At 31.3% G+C, this 23,229-nt stretch overlaps 1 protein-coding gene across 1 annotated transcript in view; it reads left to right on the forward strand.

The window, feature by feature from the left end:
• Utx (Utx histone demethylase) overlaps positions 1-23,229 on the forward strand; it is a 291,681-nt gene that overhangs the window by 31,229 nt on the left and 237,223 nt on the right. Inside the window, exons 2-3 of the mRNA XM_075377656.1 lie at positions 6,253-6,319; positions 17,445-17,634. Of these exons, the coding sequence (XP_075233771.1) occupies positions 6,253-6,319; positions 17,445-17,634 (257 nt within the window). The remainder of the gene's footprint in view (positions 1-6,252; positions 6,320-17,444; positions 17,635-23,229) is intronic.

Below are 23,229 nucleotides of genomic sequence, written 5' to 3' on the forward strand. Positions count from 1 at the left end.
CCGTAGTGTCATCGATTCTACAATCCGGGCACAAGCCCGAATCAACCAAACCAAACCTAGCCAAACTATCCCTAAAGGCACCATGTCCTGAAAGGAATTGAATTGTATACCGATTGGGGGAAACCCAACTAATTGCTCGCAGCTCCCTAACATTTGGAAAAACACCATGCGTGTATCAACCAGTAGAAGAATCGTTACACCTAGCTTGCCAAGAGTCAAAACCTTGGTCTTCAATTTCCCGCATATCCCCTGAAGTAAGAAGGCCTTCCTTCTTAAAGATGTACAGCTTGCTACGTTCTGTAGCTAGAATATCAAGGGGTTTAATGCCGGCGATAACAGAGACTGCCTCTCTCGAGACAGTTCTGTAGCCACTGACAACAATTAACAATAAAAGACGCTGGGCTCGCAAAAGAATATCCCTATAACACTGGAATTGTAGACGATGAGCCCAGAGCACAGCTTACAACATAATGGCCTCACAGACACCTGGAATCCTACTTGCGCCATGATCGGAGATTCCCTATCCTGCCTATTCATGGATGTAACTGAAACTTGCTGTTTTCCTCCTACCGGATAGTTGGGCAAGCCCATTGATGTGACAACTACCCGCAGCGAGCCACGGGCAGCCGGAGACCTAGAATATTCTTCTGTCACTCTTCGCCGCTGCTGAATCGAATACGTGAAGTACGAATACTACAGGCAATCACGGTTTACGGCCCTCGTTCTTAAAAGAACGCAAGCAGGACTAAGAGAAGATCCCTTTGCTTGTTATAGGGGCTTACGATCAGAAGTCGTTGCCACCTTATCGCCGCGCGGAGGCGGGTGCCCGCACAAATTTTGCACAGATGTTGTCAGCTGTGAAACTTGACCTTAGGCATCGATAATTACTTTCGTTTTCTACACTTTATTGCCCACCCTTTAATTGTCTGGCCCACGTATACACTCAGTTCTGGGGCAGTGTAGTGCCCCCAAATTGTACCTTTAAACGAATTAAAATTTCCGCGATTTTAAGTCTTCATTAGTTAAAACTTTATGATTATACATTGTACAACAGATGATGAAACCTCTTGTCCACTCGTGGCTGTACTGACGACAGAACAGAGCTGAGGAGCTAACCAAGCTGAATCCTCCTCTCTTACACACTGAACATTAAACCCCCCACATCGCCACCAGCTTGGAACTGCGTGCTGCGTAGAATAGCAAAATTATAGTTTAAATTTTATCACCCTCGTATAATGTTGTGATAACATAAGAAAATATAAGCATATAAAAGGGAATTCTTAACATTTTTAGACATTAGTGACCGTATAAAGTGGAAATTAATATCAGAAATCATATCCAAATTTCTGATTATCTTGTCTCATTAGTATTGTAGGTGTAGAAATTAGTAGTTTTTAAATAGATTTCTGCTTCATTTAGAAATAGTGTGTCCTTTTTAGTCGCTCATCCAAATTTATGAATCGTGATATTTTTGCACTACTGTATAAAGTGTTTACTCTTAAAAAAAAAAAAGATAACATAATTTCAGAGGAAAAAGTAATTTTTTAACATCATCCAATATCATCAAAATCACTTGAAATTGTATGAGGGTAAATATATATAAGTCCATATTGTAACACATTAGCCATGTATTTTACAAAATTATTTTGTTGAAGGTATAGAACTCACAAATGGCTTATAAAAAAGTGTTTTCTAGCATTTTTTGAAATTTAAATGATCGATTTTTCTACTTTAGGAGTTCTTAATAAAATAATGTTTACAGAATTACAACAGTTTAAACTCGGAGTAAACTTTCATTGGTCAATGTACATATTTTGTTTTACCTTTGAAATTTTTCCTTCTACCCTTAAGAATGCTTTCACTTTAGTATATTACTTTTTTATATTTATTATTGTTATTCTTTTTTATTTTAAGGCAACGAATGTGATGGTCATTTATTTGTAACAAATGATGAGTATCCAGTGTTCTACCCGGTATCGTTTAACTTTTGTAAACTAGTTTACTAGTTCATTAAATTTGTTGAAATTTTATCTTTCCTTAGATTAAAGATATTATTCTTATAGTTTTACAAACTTCACTTTCTAGGAAGTTATACTCCCATATAATCTTAATTTGCTATTTCATCTTTAAAAGTTATTACGCATAAAATTCTTTTACACTCTCTTGGTTTTGGCCCACTTGTAAATGTTAATTTTAATAGTTTATTTATGTTGATTATATATATATCTCTGAAGTAAAGACCGTTTCATTGTAAAAAAATCTATTCTGAAAACTTTATAAATATTTTTTATTTCTATTAAACTATATACCTTATACTACTTCTCTATATAATCGCCACATGAATTAAGGCATTTTTCGTAGCGATACACCATCTTTAATGTACCCTCGTCGTGCTCTTCTGCCGCCAGTCCATTTGGCCGCTGATTAACAGCATTTTTAAGTTCATCGTCACCCGCGAATTGCTTACCACTCAAAACTTCTTTCAATTCCCCAAATGATAATCAGAAGGAGCTAGGTCTGAAGTGTATGGTGGATGATGTAAATTTCCCATCCAAATGTTCTCAGTAAATCACGTGTTGGGCCCGCAACACATGGACTTGCATTATCATACAGCAGGGCGACCCGTCGGTCAGCCGCCCACGTCGATTTTGAATGGCGCGCCGTAACTTATGTAGGGTTTCGCAGTAAGCTTCTGCATTTATAGTTGTTCCACGTGGCATGAAATCAATCAGCAGTATGCCAAACCGATTCCAAAAGACTGTGGCCATCAGTATGCGTCCAAATGGCTGTGGCTTGACCTCTGTTGGTCTGGTTGGTGACTGAGGATGACGCAATTCTTTGACTGCCGTTTTCTCTCTGGCGTGTAACATGAAATCCATGTTTCTTCGCTGGTAGCAATTGAATTAAGGAACTCATCACATTTTTCTGTGTAGCGCATCAAAAATTCCGAAGCAGATCCTTCGGATTTTTTTGTGACGTTCCGTTAAGACATGTGGCACCCAACATGCACAAATGCATCCAATTCTGAAGCCTAAATGGTCATGAACAGTGCGACCAATAACAGTTCTTGAAACATCAGGAAAAAGCAGGACCAGGTCGGAAATCGTTGAGCGATTCTTCATCGCTCAGCGATGAAAAATCTTCATCGATGATTTCATCATCGACCCGTCTCAACAAGCCCTCATTGATTATCGAGGACCTCCCCGAACGTTCTTCATCATGCACATTAATTCTGTCATTTCTAAACGTTTCACACCATTTTCAGACTTTCATTACATTATCACAGCATTACATTACACAGCAACCAACTGTCTATGAATTTCAGCCGGCTTAACATTTTGATGGTTTAAAAAACATATGACTCCATATATTTCGCAGTCGGCGGGAACATCGATTTTCCTGTTAATTTTTTATCATAATAACTCACATGTAATCAAAGATACTACAACGCGAGAACCCACAGACAACAATGCAGTGATTATGTTACTAGCATGGCCATGAACGACACAGGTTCGCCAACGTGAAGGAGAGAAATTTTCCAGCGGTCTTTACTTTAGAGATATCCCTCGTATATATTCAGTTTTTTTTTATTTTTCCATTTCTTTGTGCAGTATTGTAATTTGTAATATAGTCAGCTGGATTTTATTTTTAACCACCAATTAGTATTAAAAAGATGACAAACCTTACAAAAATTTTGTGATTATTTAAACAAATTTCAGATTACCTTTTCTTATGGATGTAATAGTTTGATGAAAACAAACTTCACATTAGTTTCAGATCATTTTTCTCTTTTGAAAGTATAAATTTATAATAAGATTATTTAACGATGATAAATTTCATTTTGCAAAGCTACTGCGAGTAAAGCTTCACATTAACACTGAATACATTTTGCTAGGTGTTATAACTGGTGTCTTGAATGAAACTGTGTATTAGTGTTTTGATTAATCTATCGTTTTCAAATAATAATGGTAGAAGCAGGAGTAATACTTGTTACAGTGAATTCGTATTTACAGAGATGCTCCATCTGCGAACTATTTGCCTCTAGGCATGTCTGAACACTTTTTTCAACATCTTTGAAAGTACAAACTAAAGCATCAGAGGAGTGACTGCATTTACTGATTTAATTGTTATTTTTCAGTTCATCCAGGGTATGAGGATTGTTTTTGTAAACAGATCCTTTCATTGTTCCCTGTAAGTAAAAATCTGTGGATGTAAGATCTGCGGAGCTCAGTGGCCAGATGTACTTTGAAATAAACCTTTTTCTGAAAACTTTACACAACAAATTTAGCAAAACACTGGCAGTGTGTGCCGTTTGCTCAAAATAGTTGGAAGGATGATCCACCAATTTCTTCCTCATTTAGTTGATCAATAATATTGCAAAACATTACTGCAATAATGTCCTTACGGTAAAACAATGTTCTGAGTTAATGTGTTTTTGGAAAACTGATTGATTATTCTGGTCTGAAGAGTTTTATTACACAGATAATTTTGGCTTATTCGCATGTATTTTTTGATGCTGAAACCAAATGTTACCTCAAATTTGACCTAAGAGCTTCATTGTTTTGTAATTTTCACATGTAAAAAATGAAAATTGTTGAAATGGTTTATTTTAAAGGCTAACTCCTTGCAAAGATTCTTTATACTGAATACTGCTATTTCTTATGTGACTGGGACAGAAGAGATAGGAAAAACCATTAAATTAAAAAAAGACTGGCTGAAGCACTCACAGCTGGGCAGAAAATGTTATTTTTCAAGACCTTGTGAATCAAAAGAATGTATGTATATCTTCCATCATTACAAATGAAACTTAGTTTGATGAACATTTCTGTCAAAGTAATGGATCAAAATGCCCAAGCTTTCTTATATCTTGAAAGTATGTTTCTCAGGATCAGTGAGACAAAAATTAAAAAAGGAATATTTATAGGACTACTGATACATATGCTAATAAAGAATTTGGAATTTGAGAGGAGTTTGGAGAGGAGAGGAGTGAGAGAAAGCAGCATGGATGTCATTTCAAAATATTGTTAAATCTTTCTTGGGCCAAAAGAAGGTTGAGAACTATAAAGAATTGGCGAGTGAACTTTTTGAGAACTATGAAAATTGGAATGCAATATATCTCCAAAAATACACATGTTGTAAACATATTTGGACTTTTTTTCACCTAACCTTAGTGATTTAAGTTATGAGCATGATGAATGCTTTCACCATGATGTATTAATGATGGATGTGCTACCAAGGAAATGGAGCCCAACTGTGCTTGCCAATTACTGTTGGAGTTTGAAAAGGTATATTCCAGAGGGTAAATACAAGAGAAAACTAAAGAAAAGCAAATATTAGGTAAGAAATATCAGACTATATGAGGATATATAATTCCTTAAAAAATCAGGTTTTCTTTAAATACATTTTACTAAAAAAACCATTCCCTCCATTTAGTTCAAAAAATAGTATAAGACATACATACCTTATTCATTGTATGTAACAGAAAAAAAAAATTATTTTTTTTGGACTAATGTAATCAATTTACATAAAAGAGCACACTAAACTCATTTTTTTGGTCATGTAATGTTTGTTGCAAGATCTCATGAGGATTATCCCCTGACCATGTCTGTCTGTACTGGCTGTTGACATGGCCCAATAAACGAAACCATGATTCATCTGAAAAAAAAAGTTACACTAAGAATGTCTTTTTCATTTATAAAATCCATAAATTACTGGCAGTATTCAACATTTTTAGGAAAACAGTATTATATAACTGATGCATACTTATTTTGTATGAGTGTAGTTCTTAATGTTTAATCAGTGTTTTGTGCCTTGAGATCAGAAATTTCATCCAATCTTTCTTACGTCAGGATTTGTTTAGTCTTCCGAACTTGGACATGTCTTTGACAGATTCAGCTTCTCGGAACTTATTATAGTTTTGCACAACATTGCGGTGTGAAATATTGATATCTGGAAACCTTTAATAAAAATGTTTGTTAGCTATCTATGTTCTCGCCTCCAAGTTTCAAGTTTTAAACTATTGTCAAACATTGGAAACAAAATGAAAATCAGCTGTGAACAGTCATTTGTTTTTTTTTGCTAACAATATCAAAAAACCAAATTAAATTGTATTTTATTTATTGAGATCCAGATGCTTTTGTTTAGGTACACAGTTACATTTGGGATACTATTTATAAATGTTATTTCATTTATTTAGAAGCCTAACCAATTTTACTGTTTCAATGTTTTAATGCTCCATTTCTTTTATTTTAGTCGGCAGTTTGGCTTTTTGAAATTAAATTCTCCAGAACAAAGCAAAAAGAAGGAGCTAGTTGTTAAGGTACGTATTTTTTTTTTCAAATAATTTAAATTAAACACAGCTCTCTGCATGTAATACAGTGTTATTTTATTAGAGATCTGAAGTGCATCTCTTAAATTTAAATTCCCCTTTCTAAAAATATTTTAAAGAATACATTAAAAAATTTATTTGTGTCTGTATGAAAGTGTACAGGTATTCACCCAAAATATTCATTCTACGAATGAACAGTTAGATTTATAATAAAAAATAAAAATAATAAAAATTAAACAAGATTATTGAAAAAAAGTAGATTAAAATAAATAAATCAATAGTAATTTTATCATTAATTTTTATTTTAAAAATAGTTAAAAATTGACAAATTTAAATTTTCAAGCTTATTATATAATAATAAATGAAAGAATTGGATTGAACCAATAAAACTTACTAAATGTAATTATAAATGAAGCTCAAATAACAGAAATTTAATAGCTCCGAAACATATAAATTGATGGATATACTCAAAAAAATCTTTGCAACAGTGGGAGACATTTCATTTAATTTGAAATTTTGCAAGTGGATCATTGAAAATATCCCATGCAATAATTATTTTATAACCTCATAATCCTGTTAGTGGCAAAAATAGTACCTCATAAAATGGGATCATGAAATGTAGAAAAATCAGTTGTCTTTCCAGTGTTGTAGAAACATAAAATCAGATTTGAGATATAGCAAGTCTAGCAGTTAATTATACTTAATAAAATCAGTAATGATATGTATTCAAACCTGAACCTTAAAGAATTACTTTTAAATAAAGCTCTTAATTTTAGGTCAGAAAATATCTTGGGCAATCCTTGTATAAAATTCTTCTCAATTTACCTTGGATACTTTCAAGCCTCTTTAATGAATTATTACGCTTAAAGCTATATACATCAGCTGTATACTCCATGTCACTGTGGAATATTGATTTTATAAAGATACTAAAACTTCTTGAACATAAAAAGAAGTATATATGAAGCACAAATCCGAGCAAATACTATTCTGAATCAAGACGTAGTAGTGTAAATGTCAGGCAGCTGTCTGATACAAATCAGGTTGGTCTAGTAGTGAACGCGTCTCCCAAATCAGCTGATTTGGAAGTCGAGAGTTCCAGCGTTCAAGTCCTAGTAAAGTCAATTATTTTTACACGGATTTGAATACTAGATTGTGGATACCGGAGTTCTTTGGTGGTTGGGTTTCAATTAACCACACGTCTCAGGAATGGTCAAGCTGAGACTGTACAAGACTACACTTCATTTACACTCATAACATATCATCCTCATTCATCCTCTGAAGTATTATCTGAACTGTAATTACCGGAGGCTAAACAGGAAAAAGAAAAGTTGTCTGATATAACATTTAGATCCTTTATAGTATGTTCTTGAGTGAGATTATAATGACCAATTCTTCAGTTATATGATACGTAATTTTCTTTTATTTATATATATTACAATTTTACATTTTGTTCTTTTAATATCTAAATGTTGGAATCCCACCAAAGCCTCGTAGCATCGCTCTGGAGTTCATCACAAGCATCCTCAGTTTTTATTTAACAAAAGATCTTATCAGCAAACATCATTCAAAAATAGTTGCATCAGGTAGGTCATTAACAAAAGTACAACAATTTTCAACAAATTTATCAAATTGTTGTAATATTTTTAAGTATCATCTGAGATAATGAAGTTAAACATGACTTCTTAAAAAAATATTTTGTAATAAATCAAACTTTAATTCAGTTTTTCATCATACCTTAAGAAAGAGCCTTCTTAAAAGACTAACTGATCTATGCATACAAACATATTTGTATTTTTGGTGTTCATTTTTTAAAAATCTTTTAATATGATGTTATTTTTATCAATATTAATTTAACTACCTAAAATGGATGTTAATAAAAACTCTGATCATATTGGAAAATGTTAGCTGAAAATCAATTCCTTTTTTCAATTAAAATTTTTTCAAATAAAAATGTCATGATTTTTTCCTTGGAGCAAATAGTATATTCCAAAGTTCACTATGTTTACCTAAAAGTATTTTCGCAGCATGCAGAGATATTGTCTTTTTTTTACATACATTTAACATATTTTATGTTGTCTTGTATAATTATTGTTTGAGTATTTAGGCAGTTGATTAAAAAACCCATTCTTAACTGGGGAAATAACTTCTTCCATGTGATTGATTCATAGGTAGAACAACATGCACTGTTGTGTTGTTTTATTTTTTAAAAGTAAAACTTTTTTAAGGTATTTTTTATTTGCTCATCTTCATTGTTGCATGGTTATTGGGTCCATTACACTGTAATGACATACTAACTGATTTCATTTATAAATCTAAAAATTTCAAATAATTTCATTCAAAACTTCAAGAAAATTTGCATTAATGGTGCCATAGACGTTAAAATAGATTTCCAAATTATTTTTAAAATTACTTTGATTATAAGTTATTTAAATGTACTGTATGTGTGTAAACTCAATGTGTAAAATACATGTTCCTGCATTCCAATTGTTTTGAAGTCATATTTCTTTATATAACAGTCTATATTCATTTCTCTGTTTTCTTTTCTTATTTTTATCAGATGTGGGTTTCCACATCTTTGTCTTTTTTTTAAAGTCAGTTTGTATTTTTTTTTTAAAGTATTTAATTTGAAATACATCTAATGGTTGCTTGCACATGACAAAAAGTACTTTAAGTAAGAAGATTGTCACATAATTATTTTTTTTATTGTCTTGTTTTTTATAATTATCATATTTAATTAAATGTATAGTAAAAGAATTTAAACATATAACTCCTGTATTGTGTGGCAAAGTTCATTGGGTTAGGATCAGAACACTTTTTATCCTTTAATCATCTTCAGTTTACTAATATATTATTGAATTATTTATATGGGGGATCCAGGCTAAAGGTTTCCAAAAGTAACAGCTTAATATTAAGAGAACCAGTTAATACAATTTAATCATCTTCTTTTTAATAAATACAGTAACTCATCAAGTTTTAATGTAGGTTAGTCAAGTTGTGAATGTTTGTCAAGAATGTGTTGTATGCACCTTTTGTCGCTTAGCAGACATCTAGATGATAACCTAACTCTTACCAGGTGTTTAGAAACATCTGCAGCATTGTTGCCTCAACAATTCTCTGTTTTAAATCATCCACATCTCAAATTTCTTTTGATACAAACAACTTTTAATAAATTCCCAAGAAAAAAGTCCAAAGGAGTGAAATCTAAGATGTAGGTGCCCATGGAATTGGACCTCCCCGTCCGACGATCCAGCATTCTGGGAAAGTGTTGTTCAAGAACAGGGTAACATCTTGATAAAAGTGTAATGGATCACCATCTTGTTTATAACTGAAGCCTGCTGGAATGTGAGGAACAGCAAAGTTCTCAACCATGTCGAGGTTAATATGTCCTGTGACAGTAGGCTCCGATTGGGCTGCCATTTTTGTACAGTCCAAACATTTTTGTTTATTGTATGGAGGTTTTTTAAATTGACAGATCCCAATTCGAAGATTTTGTCTTAACTTTCCCACTCATATAAAAGGTTGCCTTATCACTAAATAACAATGTTTCAAGATAATTAGAATTGTTCTCGACATGGTGTGTTAACTCTGCAGCAAACTGATATCATAGGCGGCGATCATTTAGCTTAATGTGATGGAGTTGTAACTTGTATGTTCACAAAAAGAGCCGCTTATGAACAATGTTGTAAACAGTGGATCGAGGAATTTGCTGTTTGTAATTAGCCCACCTAATTTTTTACTTTCCAAGACTGGCAGTGAATGCTTTGCATACACATCTATAGTCTTATCATTAACTGAAACTTGGATGATTTTCAGTTTGTGAAATCAAGCTTCGTCCTCTCTTAAAGTCATATCCCACAGATGATTATACTGGAATGTAGGAGTTTCGATATTCCATTCAGTTCATGAACCTTCTGTTGTGGGGTTCTCATCTCAACTGATTACTACGTACTACATCTGCATTGTGAGTTGGCTTGCATGCATATGCATATTTTGCTGACCTTGAGAGTATACAAAACAAATCTTAAGAGTTATTTCCTGTCAATTGAGCCTACATTTAAGAGATTATGACGACTGGTCTTCTAAATATATTACTTTTGTATACCTTGCCTGGGTAATCTGTATATACTCGTAGATATATGAAAAAATAGATTTATTTGATCATGATCCAATTTTTGACTTGAGACTAAAATGTTAGATTGAAGTGATTCTATAAAGAAGTGTTTCTATTTTTATCTGATTTTTTTTTTTGTTTTGTTGAATAAATGTTATATTATTACTGAATTAAATAATGTATGCAAATTTTAAATTACAATTAAAAGAAAAACAAGACTGTTAAGTTCTAAGAATCAAAGAGTGTCTCTCAGTTGGTGATATTCTTTTATATATTACAGTGATTTCAGTAGTTCATTTATTGTTATTGAATTATGTACAGGCTGGGCCAAATAAAATGGCCTCAGGAAATAAAAATTTAAAAATGAAAAGCCAAAAGTAATATAAATTACTTACACTTATTGATTCTCTATTACAGTGCTTTTGAAAAACAGAAATGTTGCAATGTAATTTTAAAGACTGTTGAAAATGCTCACCACCAGCCACTGTTCAAAGTTCAACAGCAGCAAGCAAGTTTAGCAGTTATGCCAAAGTTCAGCGTGGCGAATCATGTTCAGAAAAACTTTCTGCAATTCTCCAACTGGAATCCTGGCAATCTCTTGTTATATGTTGTCAACTCTTCCAATGTCTGTGGGTTGTTCTTGTAGACTATCCCTTTTACATAGGCCCAGAGGTAAAAATTGCTTGGCAATAAGTCTGGAGATCGGGGTGGCCACAAGGCCTTCCTGATTGTTCTATCCTTTGTGAAATCTCTGTGGAGATTTGAGTGAGAGATGATTGGAAGTGTGGAAAGTTGCTCTGTCTAGGTGGAAGTATCCATAAGAAAGTTCTTCTGGAGTCAAGTTAAATTCTTCATAGTCATAAGTAGACATCAGTACTAACAGTCTCCTCAAAGAATATTGGTCTAATCTGACTTCCAAAAATTATACACCAAACACCAATTTTTAAATGGAGTGGTTTCATTTGGGTTTTATCTAGCTCAGTGCCATGTATTCTGAGAATTAACGTAGCCTGATAAATGGAACCATGCTTCATCTGTTGAAATGAAGAGAAAAGGATCAGGGAATCCTTTGCTAATATTCTGTAAGAGGCACTGGCAATAATTTGTTTGTTTACCCTTATCATGTTGTTTTAATTCATGCACAACACATACATGATAGGCTTTCATTTGTAAACCGTGAAGTATAAACTGACACGACGTTCAAGAAACTCCTGTTGGGCTAATGATTGTGTTGACTTGTGAGGACTCCTTCCAATACGACTTGATATTTCACTAAATCTTGAATTGTTGATTTTGCAGGAACATTACTTCTGCGATATGTCCCTTGAAAACTTTCATGAACCAAATTTATTGAAATTTTTGCGAACATTCCTCCACAATGAAAATGCACTGTTCAGTTGAATACACATGATGCACAAACAACAGTACAGACTCACTGAACGAGGGTAAGGGCTTATGAGCGAGTCAATGACCTTCACTTAATACTTATGCGTGACAAACACATCACGTTCTGACTTAGTATGTGTCAGAAGGTACTGTGTCAGACGATTGAGACCGGTTTTATATGGCCCACCCTGTATAAATACATTTGATGTCAAATAAATAAATAGAAAAAATAGCTGTAGAAATTCAGACTGTAGTATTTTATTGTTCATATGTTTCCTTGCAGTCTGATGCAAAAATAGTTTCTTCAAGTGAAAAAACTTTCCTTGTGTTAAAAAGAAGTAGATTTATTTTGTCTAAATTTGTTTAAAAATCTCCTGTATGAGTTTTATGTGTGGAAATTGTTATACAAAAGCTTCTAATGACATGAAAAATTTGTAAATTCTAAATTTTGTACTTTATCATCAAAATGGCATGAATATGCTGTGAAGTTTAATAACACAGTAAGGTCAATAAATATTTATACTGAGCAAGCATATTTATTTTTAAAGTACTGGATATACATGTTGATTCTGCTATATAGTATTTCAGTTTTACTTGGTGTATTAGCATACTATAGTATTTAATACTACAATAGTTGAAAGATATACTTCCTGCCCTTATCTAACAGATTTTCAAACAACAGAATGAAACATTTACATTCAGATATTTTAAAAGTAAATATTTAACAAAATTTTTAGTGTAATTATAAAAAGGTGTGGAAATAAGTAAATAAATTAGGAAGTTTTTTAGTCCTAAACTATAATCTAATTTTTTTTTTTCATAAAATTAGATTAACGAACTACTACCTACTTCACAGTTATTAATATACACACTGGATCATAGTAACGTTTTCAGTATACATGTTGAATTTTTTTGAGTGTCAGTTACAAAGCATTTAGTCTGTTGCTGCTTATTTTTTTCTTCAAATCATTATGATTAATTGAAATATATCATTTATTAAAACTTGTGTCATTTTAAATTTTAATTTATAATTCACAAAATTATCTCTGACCTAATGAAATGAATTATACCTCCATAGTATCATATCTTACTGTATCTATTTTATTTTATAAATTTTTACAGGTACAGTTGTCTAGATATAAATATTTTATATGTAATATATAAAGTATACAAAAGTTTCTTATAAAACTAAATTAATAAATTTATAATTATGAAAAATCCTCATAATGATGAAATACAAATTAGAATTTAAATGACATAAGTAAATGATAGATTATAATTATAATTATTTTTTTTTTTTGGTATTAAATTGTAATCTTCATCGTTTTAGTTTTAGGTTTACCAGTTTTAAATGATAAAAATCAGCAATTTTTGCTGTAGACTAGTAAATTAATTACACGAGAGGATTTTGGAATACAGTTTGCTGAGGCAAATGTAATAATAAGTGTTTCAAGAATTTTGTAAAGATAAATTAACAATGAATTTTTAAAAATTTAAGGCATTTTAAACATAATTAATATAATGATGTATGTATATCTTACAGATATTAACTTTTGATAGCAAATTTTCATCGATTTAAATCCAAAAAAGTTACACGTTCAGGGTTCCTAAGTCTCACTTCAGTCCTTTACTATTTAGCTCAACAACAGTTGATAAAATATAAATATTGAATGAATGTCTTCTGTTACTGATCTGGACTTAATAATAAATTTAATTTTAATGATCACCTAAATATGTTGTTCTAGAATTCATTTAAGAGATTGTATTTTATCAAACGCTAAATTATTGCCATTTATTTATTACTTATTTATTTATTCATTTATTATTTATCTATTAAACGATTATTAATAATCATTTTAACAATAAATGATTTCAAAAGAAAGGAATTGTAAAAGATGATTGTGTTCTTAAGTAGAGTGTGTAACAGTTCTGAACCTATCAACACTAATACTTCATTCTATATTTCTTAAATTGTTTATAATGTCATAATGCTGGTAAAAAGATCCTTAAGATGCTTAAGAAATAACCTTAAGTCAAGATGATTACTGTGAAATTGTTTTTCTTGTTCATTCTTTGAATTCATTGATATATGAAAAAAAAGCTGCATTATCTTTGTCAATTATAATTAAATATTCCAATGAATCATAGATTCCAGAAAAAATCAATAATAATAATAGTAGTTTCAAAATATATTGCTTGACAACACAAATGCAAATCTTTGATATTATCTGAGCACAGTTGACTTAGCATATAATGGCCAATTAGATGAAATACAGTCCACATATATCTTGGTGTCAGTAGTAGAGACTGTATATCATCTTAGTTAAATTAAAGAACTTATTGATAATGACTAGATACCGGATTATGTGCTTTTGCATATTTGCATATGCACTTGCATATTAAGCCCATTCTCACTGGTTATTGCATATTTGCTTATTTTCATGGTGATGCATATTTTCACTATATTTACAATATTTTTTGGTAGGGTACCTAGTGAATAAGTGAAATCTTACGTTGTAACCGACCAAACTTATTGGCCACACGGCTCTTAGAGTGCACGTAGCAGCCGTGCATCTATTGTTTTGGTAGGATAATATTATTATGAGGTCAAGTAAAACAAACACTCACGTGAGATAAGGACAGACGATTGCATATTCTTGCGTCGCGCACGCCTACTGCAGCACTTCCACTAGGCAATTAAATTATGTATGTCATTGTTGACGTGCTCAGTGCATCAGTTAAGTTTTTTATTTATTTGTGCAAAGTTTAATGTGTACCATGCCTTCTGAAATAAAAGTGTCTTCGTGGATAGCTGACTATCCTTTAACATTTAAATACAATGGAAATTATTCATATTGTTGAATTTGCAAGAAAAATATTTCGTGCACAAAAAAGTTTCAAATAGACCAGCATGTCAAGACAAGTCTTCATATTGCAGGATTGCAAAAGAAAGGCTCACGATAACAACCTGTAACAGCGGCAAGTAGCAGTGATTTCACTTCCAAAGGTAAACAAAATAAAAACACTTTAACACATGGACTTATATGAAGCTGCTTACAAGTAATATTGCTCTTCACAAACTTACAAATCCTATCTTCAAAGATTTTCTGCGAAAATATTGCTTGAATCAAAAATATACCAGATGGATCAACATTGCGTAAAAATTACATACCAACAATCTACCTACATGTTCTGGAAGAAATGTGCATTGAACTCAAGGATAGCATTATTTGGATTTCAGCTGATGAAACTACTGACAGTTGTGGCTGTTACATTGCGAATTTAATAGTCAGTGCATTAAAACTAGAAGAACCTTCTTCCTATTTGGTGGCATGCAAAGACCTTGAAAATATAAACCATTCTACGATCGCTAGATTTGTAAATGAGGGTATTAAAAAAATATTTCCTGTATCTTCTGCAGATGAAAGAGTGTTTATATTTCTCTATCTACCTGTATGATCAAGGCAGCCAAAGCCCTCCCAAGTATTTTATCCCAATTTGATTCATCTGACATGCTTTGCTCTCGGAGTACATCGATTTGCTCAAGAAGTACGATCTACATTTGGGAATGTAAATAAACTGATTTCATCCAAAAAGAAAGTGTTTTTAAGGCACCTGCTGGCATTAAGGCCTATAAAGGAAAACTGCCAAATGTGCCTTTACCTGCCAAACCAGTGGTAACTCGGTGGGAAACGTGGATTGAAGCTATATTGTTTTACAATGAACATTTCGAGGGCATCAAAGGTGCAGTAAATGACTTCAACAGTGCAGAGGCTATGGCAGTTTGTCAGTTCAAGAAAACATTTAACGATTCCAGTATAAAAAAAACCATAGCTGTGATTAGCACTCATTCTTCCTACATACCTGCGACTAAAAACTCAATCGCATACCTGCGATTGAAACTCAAGGTTTGCGTTGACTGAAAATATTTAGTTAATGAATAAAATCCACCAAATGAACTCCATTTTGCCAGAGGTATTCCCGGGTAAACTTAAAGAAAAATTTGAAAACATTTTGAACGATAACCCAGGCTTTGAACCTTTGTGTCAAATTGATAGTTTTATTAATGGGATAGGTGAATGTTTTCCAGAAACAATAAATGCTAACATAGCATCCAAATTCACATACTGCCCAGTTTACCTCAGTCAATCTGGAACGATCCTTTTCCTCTCATGAAAATATTTTGAGTGATCGAAGGCACAATCGTACTACCGAACATTTGGAACAGTACCTGGTTGTTTACGTTTACAAAAGTAACAAAATGTTAAATAATTGTTAATTATCAAATTTACATTAATTAGATACGTTATTCAACTACTTATTAATTGTATGCTGATTTTGAAATAAAAAAACTAAAAATTACTATTTTTTTATTATTTAAAGTTGCATATTTTAACACTTTTCATGTATATTTTAAGCATTCTTCATGTATATTTCCATGCTTATGTCAAGCTTTTTATGTTGCATATAATTCGGTCTCTAATAATGACTGTGATTAAAATAATGGTCAGATAATGAAAATACTGCTGAAAGATGTTCATTATAAATGTCTTTATCTGAAGCTGTTGGAATGCAGGTGGCTCTCAAAACATATTTTGTATTCTAAGAATTTTAGCAAATAAATAAATGTTCTAGTAATACAGGCATTTTACATCAAAAGAGGTTTCATTTAATATTTTTTTGATAGTAATAAGGACTCCAACAACATGCAGAATTCTTATCACACTGATATACATTATATTCAACAAATCCCAGTTCATTGTTTTAAATTGATTCATGCTGCTAAGTCTCTCTAAAAATAATTATTTCAGGCTTATTACCTCATTATGGAACGGAAAACAGATATGAGGTAACTTGTTGGCTAAATAAATTCCAGAATAAAATCTTTATTTTTCCAAAATTGTATGATTTAGTTAGACCAATAGCATTAGTGTTAATTTTTCTTAGCATTTACCAATTCCAGAGTAACTTTAAAAAATATTTTCAGGTTTTTTATTATTAGGATGTTCAGTGATTTAACATAGTTCAGTTTTTCTGAATGTAGATTTTATCAAACCAGCAGAATTACCAGTGGGCAGTAATTGTGTTTTTCAAGAATATTAGTAATAAAATATTACATTGTTGTTAAACAGTGTTTTTTTCTTAATTATGAGAACTAAACATTGTTATTACATGTTTTTATACATTATTTTTCTTGTCTTGATTGTCAGTTAGTGTCAGTTTTATGTTGACTCTATGACCTTAAAATTTGTATCAGCTCTGTTCACATTTTTCTCTTTGTAATAGAATTCTCCATTTTTGTAATAAAACATAGGGAATGAACATTTGTGGCAACTGTGTGTCTGAACCCAGAACATTTCTTGCAAAGCTGTTATGTGATCTTTACATCTCTACACTTATGATAATATTTAAAAAAATTTTTTTTTTACTCTGTTTCTTGGTTAAGTGTATACCATTATAAATCTTTATATGTTAAATACATTTTTATTAACCTGGTATATTCTGCTACCTAAATCGTATGGAATTATGCAGACAAAGAGTAATGATCTGTTTTATATATTTTTTTATTATGTATTTTATTAACACATTTAATACTGAATTTATTTTTTTAAACATTAGGCTGTTAAATATCTTGAACGAATGTTAATTCAAGCCCAAGATGAAAAGGAAAGAAATAAAAGGTTGAAGAAAGATGAGCATGAGCATAACGATAGCCCTGACTCCAGCATCAAAGAATCATTAAATATTGATCCAAAAACTTACTGCAAACTTGGACATTTTCATCTGTTATTGGAGGATTATTCAAAAGGTAAAATTAAATGTGTTTGTGAGTATAAAGTATTTAACTTTCATGTTTAAATTCTAGATGCATTGCTTTTCAGAAAAATAATAACTAAAAATATTTTGTAAATTTCTATTTTCATTGAACATAATCTCAAACTTGCACTTATTCAATATCTCTTAGTGAATTCCCCGAATTTGGTGTTAGTAATTTTGTTTATATGCTTAAAATTGTTCTCTCAAGCAGTAGCTTCAGTCTACTGACAGCACTTGCCATTTTGCTGAAACATTTTAGTTAAGCACAACATTGATAAAGAAGTTAATATAAAGCCAGAGCCAGTATCTAAAATGTTTCCGCTTGTTGTTCAGCTATTCTTGCCAGTTTTCTAAGCGAAGCTTATTAGTTAAAATTTATGTCTTTTTAATTTATATTATTTTTTTCTTGTTAACCTGAGTTAATTATGTTCTGCTGATGTTATTTAGAAAAAAAAGATTTTTTTTTATTGTAAATCCTATGTTTTGTGAATTCTTTATAATCAACTAGCATGACTAATTTAATTGTGCTTTCTCATTAAAATGATGGTTATAGGGCCTATTACAGAATTGACTTCTAACTGACCATAAAAGGGAGAGAAGTTACCAACATTCAGACACATAACAGTTACCAGTAATATTTGTTATGATGTGATGTTTGCAGTTTCTTATTAAAGAATTCTGCTACTGAGATACTTTTCATTCATGACATTATTACCATTAATAACAATCAGAATTACCGTCTCACAATTACCGATTGATCTTAGAGATATATATCCTTCTGTTTGCAATAAACAAACCATGCCATACATCTCACAGTTAACAGCAGGACAAGTTACAGGTCGTATGTTTCAACAGCCACTGATTTATTAGCATTGAATGGAATTAACAGTAAAGGGATATGTGACTAAGACTACAGAAAGCTTTGGGCAACGGTTTATGATTAATCGCTAACCAAAAGTCAAATTCTGGAATGGTCCCCATATTTTTGTTAACTTGTTGACCGTACAGGTTGGCATGATTATTGTGCAGCAGTTCAAAACAATGTTACAAAGGATTATGTCAATGTGCTAGGTTACATAAGAGCGTAAGTCAATAAATAAGTTACTAACTGATGTGGGAATCTGGAAGTAATAGTACTTTCAAAAGTGTCATTAACATAATCCAATGTTGTATTCATTTGGCAGATTCTGTGTATATATTTATAGAGTGTGTATTTTACACACTCTTAAGCAAAAGTAGCATGCTGATGTACATTTGTTGTTGCCAGAAGGACTTGGTACGAATGATACTCTTAAGGGAACATTCAGTATTTACAGTGAGAAGAATTGGTTTGTTACCAAGAGTGGACCTTCATTAAGGCAATAAATTCGTTCAAGGATGCTACAGTTTTTTGAGTATACACCCAGCTTGGTATTTTTGTTCAGATTAAAACAGAACACAATTTTATGGATAAAAATTTGAACTTATGGATGGTAACAATAGGCAGCAATCAACTTAAATAAGGTGTTCTTATGACAGCCTGTAGCGTAATGCACGGTTATTTGAATTTCAGAAAAGTTTGCTTACAGTGGTTTTCCAGAAAACTGACTGGAAAATGAAATAAATTATATGGACTGAAATAAATTACTGCAGATGAATTGTGAGAATATCGTTACCATCCCAAATCAAAGCATGATTCAATGTGACAGAAAATCCTAATTCTCTTTCTTCCAAAATATTGAAGGTTATGACTGTAGCTGATAATGTATATGATTGTATGATAATGTATATGATTTATACAAATATGATTTGGGATTCTCAAGCAGTTCTGGTGTTGCATTTCCAGAAGTGAGGTGGTAATGTGAATGCTACATTAAATTATGATGTTCTTAATACAGCATTAAATTATGAAGGATGCTTCAGCTGCAATTTGAAAGGAATATTCAATCCTGTTGCCCAAGGGAGGATCCCCCTCAAGGATATGCAACAAGATCTCTTAGGCTAATTAACCCAGAATTGATGAATATAGATAGCAACTTCTTAAACATCCACCTTACAGCCTTGTCTTAGCCCCATGTGAAATTCACTTATTTGTCTGGTAAAATGTCATTTGGGTAACATATTTCATAGAAAATTAAGGTGCTTAATGGGAGGTGTAAGTGTGCCTGAGTCAGCAGCCTGAAGACTTACACTCAAATTCTGGTGGACTGATAAAGCAATAGGTTGTTGGTGTCAACGTATAGAGACTATATTGAAAGTTGAAAATTGTTTTCATGTAAGTATCTTATTGTGTACTGTTTATTAGTCATGTGACTTATTTACTGACATTCCCTCAATAAGCGTTTTATTTGTGAATGTAAGAAGAGAAGTGGGTTTCTTTGTTTTTTCTTTATCAAACAGGATAAACTACTACATAACTTGTCAAACTACCTAAATGAAGTAATCATTCTTTCCTTAAAGTACTCTTCTTTTTTTTAACTTCCGGGGCCATTGTTAGGTATTGCTTCAGAGGATGAGATGAATGATTTGTAGCATGTGTGAAAATGCCATGTCTGACCGGGATTCAAACCCAGGACTTCCGGACGAAAGGCTGAGATGCTACCACACTTGCGCCACAGAGGTCGGCTCATTACTCATTTTTCAGCATCAGTTTTCTGTATAATGAACATCATTATTTGCTGATAAAGCGATTGTGATTGGTTCATTAGGTGCCGTACTTCATATCCATTCAGAAACTGAGCTAGATAGTTGAAGCTACAATTTAATTCTCCTCTTTCTGTCATGGAGGAATACCTTATATATAACAGCTCCCTACTTTTAACTATAAGTGAACCTTGTAATTTGTTTTGCCACCATAATTTTCATAAATTTTTAGAAACAATTGAATGTCTGCAAACAGAATATCGTTAGCACTTAGAACAGTAAGTTTGAATCTATGTATTGATATTTTACTTATATCAAAGTAAGCCTATTTCACCCAGTTAAAAATTGTGCCATCTAATTCTTTAAGATTTTTTAAAAACAAACAAAATCCTTTACAGAAATAAACAGTACATTCACTCTAATGGTTTCATTTGTTTTCATATCAGATCTCAATGTGGCCATTCTAACTCAACTTTTTTAAGTCGTGCAGCTATGTAGACTTCATGTTAAAGACCTTTGATTTGTATAAAAAACAAAAAAAGATGTTTTAATGAAACAATTTACATGTCCATTTACTAATAAAGATGCCTAATTTTAGATTACACAAATTACATTAACTTGTGTAAAGTAACTCTAGTTAATCTAAGTGATCCTACCGACTAGATATGAGAGTTAATTGAATGTGAATGTTATATGTTAATTATAATATATAATTATATGTTAATTAATATATAATTAACATATAAAATTATATGTTAATTATAATATATAATTATATGTTAATTAATATATAATTAACATATAAAATTATATGTTAATTTTAAAAATCAAACTCAGTGTGTTTCTAATTTCATATAAAATCTATAGGTAATTTTTTTCTGCAGTTAAATTTACAAGTTCGTGTGCATAGGAAATTATTATCTGATAGTTTTTCTAATTCTATTTTAGTAAATTTATGTTTACTCCTGGTTTACATCGATTTGCTATAGGTTTTAAGTTAGTATTACAGATATAAAATATAAAATAGGTCAGAGGATCTTTTTCATTTCTAAAATCCTAGAGATACTCTTATGAGTGGGTGAGTAGATAAATTGATTTTGATTGAACTCCTTCACAAAACTTAAGATTTGTTGCTAGTTTTTGTGACTGGTTTTCTAAATGTCGTTAAATAATAACTACACCAAATTTTAAAAATTCTACTATCATAATTAAACATTAAAACTGTAGGTATTTTGTACATTTTCTAGTTTCTGGGTTTTTAGGAAATGGAAGGATTACCATTATTAATACACAATCAGTTTCTGTTTTATTTCGTGAGGGTTGAATTTTTAAAAAATAGATTTCTTAGTAAGTGTTTATAACTAAATTTTAACCTTAACCAAAATATCTATTTTTTAGAACTATGGATTAGGAAAACATTTTGGTATGTTTTACATACTTTAAAGCATATTTTATAGGTGATGTTAATTGTTGCTCCATTATTCACTCATCCAGCTGAGTTTTAAAAGTTATAATTAGTGTAATCCGATTTTGTGTATTAAACTATTCTAATCAAAATCAGTTCCTAGTATCTTCCAGGTACAGATTTGTATCTGTTACCTGTCAAAATTCTGAAAAATTGTATGCAATTTTTTTGCTTTAATTCATGTTTTGTGAAATATTTCTAAAATATGTGCCCATTAAGTCACCAAAAAAACAACTGCTTCTACACAGATGTAATGGAAGTTTCATTTAAAATTTAAGTTTCTTAAAGTAATTTTAGCGAATCTTGATATTAATTTTTACCCTAATTGTCTTTTTGTGAGTGTCTATCAACCAAGTAAGAGTAGAAAATAACTTTTCCCTTAAAAGGGAATGAGTCCCTCTTGAAAGTATTATCAACCAAATTATGTATTGTCTGACAATCAGCTCCATGATTCTCATTGACAGCTTTGATTGGGTAAGCTTGGTGAGGATGGTAATTACTATACTCTGCATTTACTATACTAGTTAAAAGCATCTTTTATATTCTAACTAACAGTAATAAAATATAACTACGTACTGCGTAACTGACATATTTTCACAAATGCACTTCTACTCGCTGAAGATCATTATGCTCAATGACATCTTTGATACTATTACTCACTACCCAAATTCACAATGCTCTGCATCGCACAGTACATTTATGATTTCAAGTCGGTTTCATACTGATTTCATATTTTCATACTGCCCAATATGTTAAAATCATGTTTGGTCATTCATTCTTGTGTGGTTCTTATGAAAAATATTGGCACAAATAATAGGCTAATTTATTTCACTTTTGTATAAAGTGTTAGGATATTATGTAAAAGTATGTTTTTAGAAATGTACATCCATAACTTAACATATTTAAATACTCCTCGGTACAGAAAAGTTATTTGGCTAAGTCAAAAATTCTCAAGAGTTCCAATAGATGCAGTCTTTTCTTTTTCTGTTTAACCTCCGAAACCACCTTCAGGATTACTTCAGAGGATGATATGTTGAATGTAAATGAAGTGTAGTCTTGTACAGTCTCAGGTCAACCATTTCTGAATAGATGCATTCTGAAAAAAAAAAACATTCATACCAAATCCAACAATTAGTTTCTGAGATTAAATCAAACAAACCAAATGACAGATTAGGAAAAAAATTATTGTTCTTCATTAATACTAATAATTTTGACTTGATTGTTAATTATTAGGTTATTATAGTAATAGATAAACGGAACGCAATTTTAAATGTATCATTGGCATCTTTTACTTGGATAAAACATTTTTTTTCAATCACTAATGCTACAATCACATTTTTATTTCAGCAGAAGTTATTATTATTCTCACTGTTAAAAGCTGTTTGTGTGTAGCTGAATTGTTTTTAAGTGCGTAAACATATCCATTACATTTCAAGATAATTCATTTCACCTTTAAAGTAATTTTTATTTTCTTTACATATAATTTTCATTGCAGGTATT

This window comes from Lycorma delicatula, chromosome 1 (assembly GCF_047948215.1).
Source record: "Lycorma delicatula isolate Av1 chromosome 1, ASM4794821v1, whole genome shotgun sequence".
Lineage (NCBI taxonomy): Eukaryota > Metazoa > Arthropoda > Insecta > Hemiptera > Fulgoridae > Lycorma > Lycorma delicatula.